The following is an 11,165-nucleotide window of genomic DNA, read 5'->3' as shown; positions in this document are numbered from 1 at the left end:
AGAAACCGAAACATAAAACATCAGCATCACGATATTTTTCCTGCGAGATAGCAGGGTTGGTTATGGGCCTATAAAGCCACCATTAAAATGAGCAGTATTCGCTGCATCCAGGGGATCCTTCGTTACGCAAAAGGTTTCACAAGCATCCTTGCTCGAAGGTTCACGAAAGAGCGTCTATACATCGCACTAATAGAGGCGTCGGGGCCAATAAATACAAAATCTTTGCTTTAAATGCATCGTCTCACTAGCTAGTATTTTACTAAGACCAGCCAACTTGCAGGGCTGCGTCTTTGATAAACAGAGCAATAAAATTATTTTCAATTACATGATTCATTCGACGAAACGTCGTTGACTAGCAATTGAAAACCGAGTTACGGCATGAAGCACGAATTGGCAACAGATTTGATCTTCATGTATCAAATGCAGAACCGAATGGCCGATCAATCTCCGACTGTGCTGGTTTTGGAACAAGGCCTGTTCTTCAACATCAGCATCATCAACGTGCATAGAACTCCACGCACTGCTGGAGCGTGAATAAGATTGCTGGGTATTACTGGGTATTTTAACGCTCTGGTTGGCCAGGAGGAGAAAAACAAACCGGTCATAGAAAATTGCAGCGCACAACAGCTAGCCAACGAAAACGATGTTTTGACTTCGCGGCCTTCAAAATCATGGCCGTGCGTAGTCTTTTCTTTCAACACTGTCTTGCATTTCGGTACACCTGGCGATCATCAAACCTAACGGAATCACAAATCGTCCAATATTTGATAGAAGATCGGATCTTCTCAGTCATCAAACGTTTCAGAACCTATGTATGTGCCAATGTCGATTATGTGATGATGGTTAGGATTCACCCAAAATCCTCCAAAATCAATCAATTCGGTACCGACCACGCCTACCACGTTATAATATCGCCGGATCAAAGCAATCTGACGTCACCGCAAGCTACACGCAATCGTTCGAAACTGCGCTGTCTGAAAAGTGCGAGTTCGAGGACTGATGGACACTGGCAAAACAGCAATCAATAGTGTAGCGGAGAACGTCGATGGTTGTGAAGAACGAAGTAGACAGAACGCGTGGTTCAACGAGAAATGTCAACCGGTGTGAAGAGAAAAAGTATACAAGTTGAGCAGTTCTACTGCGTCAAGCTACCGATTAGATTGTGGAAGAATACAGACTGAAGCAGGCAGGCAGCAAATCCAATTCTTTTGTGAGAAAAATGGCGCTCGAAGGAGGAGTGCGAGGAGCTAGAACAGCGATGATAGGTGATGTTAAGGATGCCATCAAACAGCTGAAGGTATCGGATCAGAACTTATCAAAATGAACCCAGATACATTAGCCTACATCGGTTGATAGTATAGATTTGGGATACCGAATAACTGTGGAAGGAGTGGAAGAATAAGATTATCTGTCCAATCTGTAAGCAAGGCGACAAGCTGAACTGTGAAAACTATCGCACAATCACCGTTCTCAATGCCGCTTTAAACATATAAACTATCAGGAGTAATTTCTAGCGACTGTTACCACTAGAAAAAATATTCGTACGAAATTATCAGCCCAAATTCATCGAAGAACGGTCTACAACGGAGTAAAGCTTCACTTATTGGTAGAATCTCCAAAAATGCCGTGAAAATAAAGTCCCTACGCATCATCTATTCGTCGACTTCAAAGCTGTGCATGATTCGGTTAACCGGAAAGTGCCATGGAAGATCATGGACGAGAACGGCGTTCCAGTAAAACGTAACCTATTAAATAAGTACGATGGATGGAACCCAGTGATGTCTGACGATAACGGGTGGATTATCTGGTTTATTCGAATTCCACAAAAGGCTTCGTCAAAGTGATGGTCTCTTAAATCAGATATTCCTCTAGAAGGTGTTATGACTCGACCGCCGTTGAACATGCGAGGTATGATTTCCAACAGATCCAGTCAGTTTATCTGCTTTTCCACTATTTTTTCATCGCACTGCATCAAGGCCATTGAGAATGGAGCGCAAATTGACGCCGTCTACCTCAAGGCTGCTTTCGACTGCGTTGATCACCAACTGCCACTAACAGAGATTAACTGATTAGTTTGCTCTTTACACTTCACCTGTTGGCTAGAAATCTACTTGGTTGACAGGCGACTTACTGACTCAAGCGTGGACCAGTGTAAATGTAGGACCGACCCTACAGATTTACCAACAGTTCAGGTATTCCACAAGGAAGCAACCTGGAACTGTAACTGTTTTCAATATTTTTTAACGATGATTGTCTGGTCATTCCATTGGGTTTCCGGCTCGCTTATGCTATGGTTTCCAACAGATCCAGTCAGTTTATTTGCTTTGCCTGTGACATGTACAATTTTAGATAATTCCCAATTATATCAGTCAGGAAACCAGCCGGAATTCTGGTTGTCTTCAGCCGGAATTTAAGTTCAAGTTACACCACCGATTCCGACTCGTTGTTGGTTGTGTCGTTAGAGCCGTAATTTCGACGAAACCAGATATAATTTCGAACCGTTCTCCGGATAGATTTTACTTGGTTGCGCCAGACTAAAGCGTGAGGTAGTGAAGATTTAGTTTAAGTTAAATACGTCCAAAACGGCATGCGGAACCGAATCGGAGCTGAGATTTGTCGGTAAAGTCACAAGACTCAGAAGTTTATGTAGCCATGGTGCTTAGGAGCGACATGCAGTTAGTATGGGAAATATTGTGACTGGTTGACTGGATCACACATTAGAAACGTTAATCAATGCATATGGAGCCTATGTTATGCTTACTGCTCTTTAGGGAAACTGAGAGTTTGAGAGAAGAGAGACCTGTTCGTAGAGTTATCTAAGGTAAGCGGTCAGACTCTTTGATAGGGACGTATTTCATCCTTGAACCGAGTACGACAGGGCCTAACCAGGCAGCAGCCTAGTAAAGTCCAGCCGGGAAATGTACCGGAATTGTGACTGGTTCTAGCTCGTATTCCAGCTCCAGTGACACAACCGATCCTAACTAGAATCGGTTGAGTCACTGAAGCCGAAATGCTAGCTAGAACTAGCCACAATTCCGGTTCATGTCCGGCTGAACATTACTGGGAGTGTATCGATGGACGGCGATAAATCGGCGAGGTAGTCGGCTCACTGCAGACACTGACAATAGCCATGAGATCCGGAGGCGTATTATCAGTGGAAGTCGTGTCTACTATGGACTCCACAAGCACCTGGGTTGAATAGAATTAGCTCTCGTAAGAAGTGTATCTTGTGCAAAGCACTAATAAGACCGATTGTTATCTGCGTGCATCAGACGGGGGCAATCCTTGCGGAGTACTTGCGAGCATTCGAAGTGTTTGGCGAAGAGCAGTAGTCTGAAGGCGGAGGATGAAGCATGAACTCGCGGAATTTGTTGCAAGGTGGTGAAATCTAGACGAAGTCGATGGGCAGGACAGATTGCGAGAATGCCGGACAACTATCCTGCGAAAGAAGGTATTCGACGGGAATGCGGTTGGCACAATACAACAAATCAAGTGGAGCAAGATCTAGGGAGTACAAAGCGCCCAAAGAAAAATGGATATGTTCCGGAAGAAAGTTTTAGAAAGGCGTGGAATAGGGTCATATGAGCAAGCTTATGTTTCCCGACGACTTAACCCTTTGTCTTCTACTGCAGGAGTCAGGGCATGGGTGCAAGTGTAATATTTCCCAGACATTTGTTGTCGGAATTTTATTGTCCAACCGTTCGAAATGGGAAATGGATTTTGTGTTTCCGTGTTTAATCACAATCAATCAATACCAACTAGGAAATTTATGTGCAGGAGTGCCTGAAAACGAACGGTTGCCTTTCCTCAAGCAACACAATTGTTCCGTTCTGTTTTGGCCGGATTTGGCATCTTGCCATTACAGAAAAAGGGCCGCGAAGAACGTCCATGTGGTGCCCAATGACATAAACCCTCCCCGCACGCCAAAACTCTGCCCAATGGAAAAATCTTGGACAATTGTCAAGCGGAACCTAAAGAAGAAGAAGCGAAAGACAATTGTCAGCAGAATGCAGTTTAAGGCAAACTGGCGGTCTACGGTGAGGAAAGGAGTGGGTTACCAGGAGGCTGCGCAAAACTTGATAGGAGAAGTCGAACGAAAGGCCCGGCAATTCGCGTTCGCTAAAAACGAAGCTTGAGTGAATATATTTTTTTTATCCTGTATGAATTGAGCTTGTAAAAGAAACATGTTTTGATTTTTAGTGAAAAATTTGACCACTTTACACACATTTTTGTTTGGCCAATTTTTGATCGTAACACTAGGTTGAAAACCCCACAAAATTTACATTCATTTCAACGTGAACAATCGCTTCCCATGTAACACTTGCCCATTTCGCCATATCTCACATTATTCTTGGTGTAATTTAGCTGGATACGTTGTCGCGTCGCCTTAAATGTGTGTTAGAACCTCGCTTGAAGTCATTACGCATGCAGTTGACCTTGCTTTCGTTTCTTCATTGTTGTTAATTGTGTTCGTATTGGTTCTATTCTTTTTTTCCTGGTTTTGATTTGCTAGATTCAATGATAATGTTCGCTGTGGCGTGAAGCAACTACTAAGGACTCGCGAGAAATACATTCGGTGATAAATTTTTGTTTTTTTTCTTCTTCTTTGTTTTCTACCAAGCTAAGCTAAAATTATAGGAAAAATGCATTTTTTCCGCTGATACCCCCTACGCCGTTGCTGACGTTCTTAAAGAAGAAAGAAGTGAGCCTTTTCCTGTAGAACTTTGTGAGCTCGTTCATTTTACGACGGCCCCCTTTTTCTCTCTTTTGCTCTCTTTGCTAAAGTCGCGGACGAATAGAGAGATTACACGCTCATACTAAACTCTCGCAAAATCTGATTACTTCTACGAATTCTCATTTCGGTTTATTCTTGAGCGCGTGACTTTTTGTTAGTTATATATTTTTTGCTTTTATTTATACATTTGCAAATTAAATTTACTGCGACCTATGGTTTTGCTTATGTTTTTAACGGGTTTTTTCTTCACACACTCTTGAAAAAAGGCACTGAAATTGTTGTTTCTTTGTGGACATAGGGGATCGGCGCTCCCAACAATATTTACTTTATTTTTTTTTATTTTATAAGCATTTCCCATTACTTTTAAATTCTTTATTTTAAGGTATAAATGTATATTTTTATTCTGCTTTGCTTTATACTTCGTCATCGTATTTAATAAGCATGTTTTTTTGAGTGTGAGTACTAGCATTTCTGTATGCGTATGTGTGTGGTGTGTATTTGCAAAATAGACGGATAAATGAGTGGCGTCTGTTGCGTGGCGATTCGTAAAGACGTTATGGCGTGGCGTGACGATAAGAACAGGGTTTGCCGTAACTTCAAGCGAGGTTCCTTATGCTATGATGATCTGCGATTGCTATTGCTGAATTCCCTCTCTATCGGTTCCATGCTAGGGTGGTGCCTACATTGGTGGTCATTTTGTTTTTCTTCTTCTATTCGTCTGGTAAAGTGGCAAGAAACAATTTCATATCGACGATGCATAAAAATGTGCTACCTTCTGCTCGCTCTAACACTTTCAATAACATCTCTCTCTCCACGTCCTCTCTTTGTTGTTTTTGTTTGTTATCTAACTAGTCGCTCTTTTAATAGTTAAATCTTTGGTATGGTTCTGTTTTTATCTTGCTTTGCGCTTTCCTACCATTCCTTGTTCCATAAGCATTGTACAAGAAATAATTTAACCTACCCCGCCTACTGTGTTGATGACAAAATAACCTAAGGATGCGGTTTGCTATTTTCATCTGAAATATATTCACAAATGCTACACGCTTGGTTTCACTTCTCGAATAACTAAATAGTAGTGAAAATAATGTACATTGTCGTTATGACTGAAGCTACTATCGTCCTAATTTTGTCATTGCTGTCAGTTGTCACTTAACGTTTCGATACTAAATATGGTAGTTTAATAATTGATAAAAATATACCAATTAAAAATAGTTTTTATTTCATTCCACCTTTTTTGATCGGCTTCGTAGATAAACTTTTTTTTTCATACAAAAAAATATTTTTCCTACTTCTCGGTATGGTTTGCCTCCTTCGCCATCTTTTCGTGCGTATTTTGTTCTCTCCTAGTTGTTGCAAGTGTCGCAAATACTCTCTTTGTCTAGCTGTTTTTTTTTATTTTCACAATATGTATATAGCTAAAAATGTAAAAATGTTCTTTTTGGTTGCTTTTTGTTTTGTTTCGCATTTTTTCGTGATTTTTTCGAATCCTTTTCGTCAAAGAAGCTTCTGTCTGTATGTGTATGTGTGCGGGTGTCTTTCACGCTTCAAAACTGACAAAGCCGCCCGAAAGCACGTACCACCACTACACAGAAGCTCGATTGGTAGTCATGGTTTTTCTTTTTGTCTGCGGTCATAGCCATAGATACGCGAGAGCTTCGCAGAATTGAATTCGAACACTGAAGGGAATGGATTTGCGGGGGATCGTTTCGCTTCGAATGGTGACTTTAGCGAATGCCTGAGTGTAAGAGAATGAAAACAATGGGAAGAGAGTTCTCTCCCTCTCGCTATTTTTTTCGTCGTGCTTCTCCGTGCGGTTACATGGCGTGTACCGGGCACGGTAGGAGACTTTTTCGGTTATTAAATTTGAAGAAAATACACATAATGGTAGTAAAGAAAAGTGTGTTGGCTTTCTTATACTTTTTTTGTAACTTCGTGAAACTGTTATGCGCGTGATTGGTTCGGTGTCTCTGCTTAGTGTATGTGTGTAGGAGCGTATTTGTTAAAAAAATAGATCGCGTTTTTTTTGCTTTACCTCATTTTTGTTTCTTTCGCCTTTTTGATTTAACGAACATCATTTCGTGCGATAATGTTCAAAAAATTTGTTACTTAACCATACTTACAATTAGTTGTTATTTTGCATTAAATTTATGTTATTCATTAATGATAATATTTGAAAAGCTTGACTAGTGTTGTTTATTATTAATTAAAGGCTCGCCCCAACCCCTCGCGTTTGATTTACAAATTAGTATGTATTATATAATAATTACAGTACTTTCTTTTATTGCACGCAGAAACATATTAATGATTTTTTCTTTTAGCTGGTTGTTTTTTTCGCTTGTTTTCATAAACCTTTTTGTTTGTTGTTTTTTTACAATAGTTGAACAAAACCTGTGCGATTTTTTGTTTTTTTTTTTCTCTTATCAATAATATAAAAAGCCTTAACATTATCGCAGCAATGCCGTTTTTAAAGGTTTGATTTTTTTGGTATTTTTACATTTTTGTTTGCTTTGTAGAAAAATAATAAATAAAAATGCATATGACTTGCATGCTCCTGCTTTAGCCAATATAATATATTTACTTCTTTATTTAATCTCACTTTATTCACATGTGTTACTGCTGTTACTTTTAGTTATTTTCGCTCATCCAGATTTGCTTACTCTTGTCGTAATTTTCCTTGTTTTGTTTCGAATAAACATTGATTTGATTGTTCTTGACTTGCCCCTTGCTTATTATTTGCCTTTTATTTTCCTGCAATAGTTTTTTTTTCATTTTTCTTCTTGCTTTTCTCGTTAGCCCTCAGTATTTCCCTGTCAAGAGTGGGAACAAAAGTATATGGAAAACGTAAAACAGTCCAGCTTCCAATAGGAAAATGTTTGTTGTAAAACTGAAAGAATCCGTGCCCCAAAATTGTTGAAATATGCGAAGTTTCATTTTTCTCCGTCGGATGGTTGAATTCCGCCTGCTACTCTCGTCCGATTCGCATTGATTTGTGATTTCAGTTGTTGCATCCGTTTCACCGTGCACACTGGTTGTTGTTTTTCTGTTCGTTTGGTTTGTTTACACTGTCGCGTTGTTTGTTTTGTCTCTTGCTTTATTGTTCGTACAAAAGTGTGTTGGATATTGGTTTGTTTCCGATTGATTTCACTATTTTACATATCACATATGTTTTATTTTGTCTCGTTTGTTTATTTTATACAGTTTTCTTTCACTTCACTTGGTTTTGCCGATTTGGGTTCACTTTTGCTTGCTGTCACTCGGTTTTCTTGGGTCAGTTTTACTCATTATTGTTCGTTCACTTTCACTACCGTTTGGTTTTATTTGATATTGTCCTATTCACTGATTTTTGTTCGTAGCATGGTACGGTCTCACCATTGTTTGTTGAAAATCGGTTTTTTCATCGCATCGGTTTGGGTAGTAGTACAGGTAAATGGTTTCGAGAATTAGGATGGTCATATTCGAAATAACAGGTAACTTAAAGGCAAACGATTTCGGCAACGGAAATGAAGAATATATCGCTTTCCTGGCATGCTTTCTTTTTTATCATCCGGTTGTTCAGTTCTGGTGGATACGATCTCGTTATCCCTGTTGAGCGCGTGATCACTTTCTCTTCGCTTCCCTTAGCCTTTTTGGTTCGGTCTTTGTCCACATGAGATTTTGGTTGTTGTTTTCTAATGCACAGCTTCGGGGTTTGATCTTTTTTTTGGTTTTGTTACACGTGTGTTGTTTTGTTCACTTGTTGTTTGTCCTATGCGATTAAAGTTTTTCTTTAAATAATTAAATTTATTATATGGCAGTCGGCTTTTCCCTTTCATTATTGAATATTTTTTCTTTTTTTGTCGGTTTTGTTTTTTAGTACTCTAAATCCCTTAAATATTATTTCTGTCGTGCTTCTGAATCTGAATCAGAGAGAGGGGGGCGAGGCCTGGCTCAGACATCCGCCGATCGTGAAGTTATACTTGGCGATCGTGAGTGTATCACGACTCGGTGACCGTTTTTAGTTACAAATCCATCACTTTCTACTAGGACGGCCGTTTGACGACCTTGAGGATCATTATTGCCATCGGGCGATTCTTTTGGTGATAGATTATGCTCCACTATACCTAAGTTAGCCTGAGAACCACTACCGCCTCCACCGCCAGAGCCGGGTGATGTTCCTCCGCCACCGCCGGGACTACTTCCACCACCACCACCACCACCTCCGATACTACCGCTACTAGCTCCACCGCTAATAGTACCGGCACCGCCACCACCATCTCCGTCGCCGCCGTCATTATCACAAACGTCGGCGTCGGTGTCATCTCCGGTGGCACCGCCACCACCGCCACCACCACCACCTTCTTTGTGCTTCCGCCATGCGTGCTGTATCAGTCTGGCGCAATATTCTTCCCGCTGACGCCACAACGTCGAAGACACTGGCTCGTAGCCAACCTCATCCGGACGCTGTTGCACTTCCCCTAGTTCGGCAGTTTCCTCGATTGGATTGCCTTTTCGGGCAAAGAAATCCTTCGTCAGGGCATCCAGAATGTCCACACAGAACATCATATCACCCCGACAGATTGGGATGTCCATCGAGATGATCTTGTACCGGTTCGGCTTGTGGATCTGCAACGGTGGTTCCAGCACATCCAAAAAGTCCGACAGCTGATCATATCGCACGTACTGAGTACCATCCGGATCAAACTGCTGCCAGATTTCATAGTACATATCGTAGTCATCGTCCGTAAGACCCTCCTGTACATCCTCGGTGGCTTGCGAATAGTTTTCGAGAATGACAGCGATGTACATGTTGATAACGATCAAAAAACTAATTACGAGGTACGCTAGCAGATACGTGATGCCGATCGTTGCCGAACCGCAGTTTCCCGGATAACCCTTGTCGTTGTCAGGCGGCAGGCAGTCCTCTTCGTTGATTATGCCATCCAGCACACCATCCCAACCGGCCGACGTGGACATCTGTAAAAATATAGACCCCATTACACATACGACCCATCCGAACTACACCGATCAACCGCTCACCTGAAACAGCAGAATCATGCTCTGCCCAAAGGTTTTAAAGTTGTACACATCATCCAAACCGCTCTTGTCCTTTACGTGCATGAAGAAGGACATACCGAAAATGGCAAAGATAAACATCACCAAAAACAGCAGCAGACAGATGTTGAACAGCGCCGGTAGGGACATGGCCAGAGCGAACAGCAACGTTCGGATACCTTTGGCACCTTTGACGAGACGCAGCACACGACCGACCTTGGCTACACGAACGACTCGCAGTAGTGTGGGTGACACGAAGTACTTCTCGATGAGATCGCTCAGTACGAGACCTACCGAGAGATAAAACCGGGATATGTTGAAGATCTAAACTAAAACCGAGTGTCGAACAGCAAACTTACCTAAGATGGACAGGATGACGACGACGAAATCGAACAGGTTCCACGGTTCGATAAAGTAATGGTAGCGCAAGGCGAATATCTTCATCAGACACTCACTACTGAAGATGCAGATGAAGATCATGTTGAGGTAGTCCAGCACCGCACTGAACGTATCCGTTTGCTTGTAGTGATCGAGCGTCATCGTTAACATGTTGAACCCGATGAACAACATGATAATCATGTCGAACTTTTTATTGGTAACTATTTCGAATACTATTGCTTGTGGTCTCCACTGTAAAAAAAGTACGATCGCAAAATAAGTTACCGACGCAATTCTCCGTACGACGTCAACTTACCCTAGGCCGTGGAATAGCTTTCAGCGGCTTCTTCGAGCCCATCTTTTTCATTGCGTTGTAGTACTTTTTCTGATCCTCCGTCATGAACATCTCCAGCGAACCACCCGCTTTCTTCTTCTGCTCGTTGAAATTGTCGATGATGACACCGATGAACAGGTTGAGGGTGAAGAATGATCCGAAGATGATGAAGAACACGAAGTATAGGTACATGTAGATATTGGTCTCACGAATTGGCTGTTTGCCGACCTGAAAAATGATCCATACAACGTTCAGTAACGTCTTCCAAATTAGACAAAAATCAGGTATAAATCACCTCTCGCGAATCGATCGCATCGTTCATGATCTGAATCCAGCCCTTAAACGTTGCCACCTGAAACAAACACAGGTACGCCTTCCCCACGTGGTCGAAGTTCATCGGTGAGTTCTCCCACGTGTAGTTCTCCGTCTTGCACGCCACGTCGTCCGGAATGATTTCGTGGGATAGCGTTGTCTTGTTCGAATCGACGCACTGGGTAGTGCGAGAGAAAAAAAAATATAAATGGATCATGGAAAAGTAAAGTTTTCGGGCGACTTACCTTAAAATACTTGCCAGCAAACAGCTGCACACCCATAATGGCGAAAATTAACCAGAATATCAAACAAACCAATAACACGTTGAAGATGGACGGTATAGCCTGTACCAATGCATTGACGACGACCTGGGCG

At 41.7% G+C, this 11,165-nt stretch overlaps 1 protein-coding gene across 14 annotated transcripts in view; it reads right to left on the bottom strand.

The window, feature by feature from the left end:
- Positions 1-2,763: 2,763 nt before the first annotated feature.
- The window catches only part of LOC131694871 (sodium channel protein para), a 71,775-nt gene continuing 63,373 nt past the window's right edge, over positions 2,764-11,165 (bottom strand). For all 14 annotated transcript variants that reach the window (XM_058983380.1, XM_058983377.1, XM_058983378.1 and 11 more), the window contains 6 exons: positions 11,036-11,158; positions 10,774-10,968; positions 10,461-10,706; positions 10,126-10,396; positions 9,752-10,056; positions 2,764-9,688 (listed from right to left, as the gene is read on the bottom strand). In XM_058983380.1, coding sequence (XP_058839363.1) covers positions 8,663-9,688; positions 9,752-10,056; positions 10,126-10,396; positions 10,461-10,706; positions 10,774-10,968; positions 11,036-11,158 — 2,166 coding nt within the window. In that variant the 3' untranslated portion in view covers positions 2,764-8,662. The remainder of the gene's footprint in view (positions 9,689-9,751; positions 10,057-10,125; positions 10,397-10,460; positions 10,707-10,773; positions 10,969-11,035; positions 11,159-11,165) is intronic.

This window comes from Topomyia yanbarensis, unplaced genomic scaffold (assembly GCF_030247195.1).
Source record: "Topomyia yanbarensis strain Yona2022 unplaced genomic scaffold, ASM3024719v1 HiC_scaffold_176, whole genome shotgun sequence".
Classification (NCBI taxonomy): Eukaryota; Metazoa; Arthropoda; class Insecta; order Diptera; family Culicidae; genus Topomyia; species Topomyia yanbarensis.
Note: the sequence above shows the minus strand (reverse complement) of the source record. Positions and strands in the feature narration are given on the sequence as shown.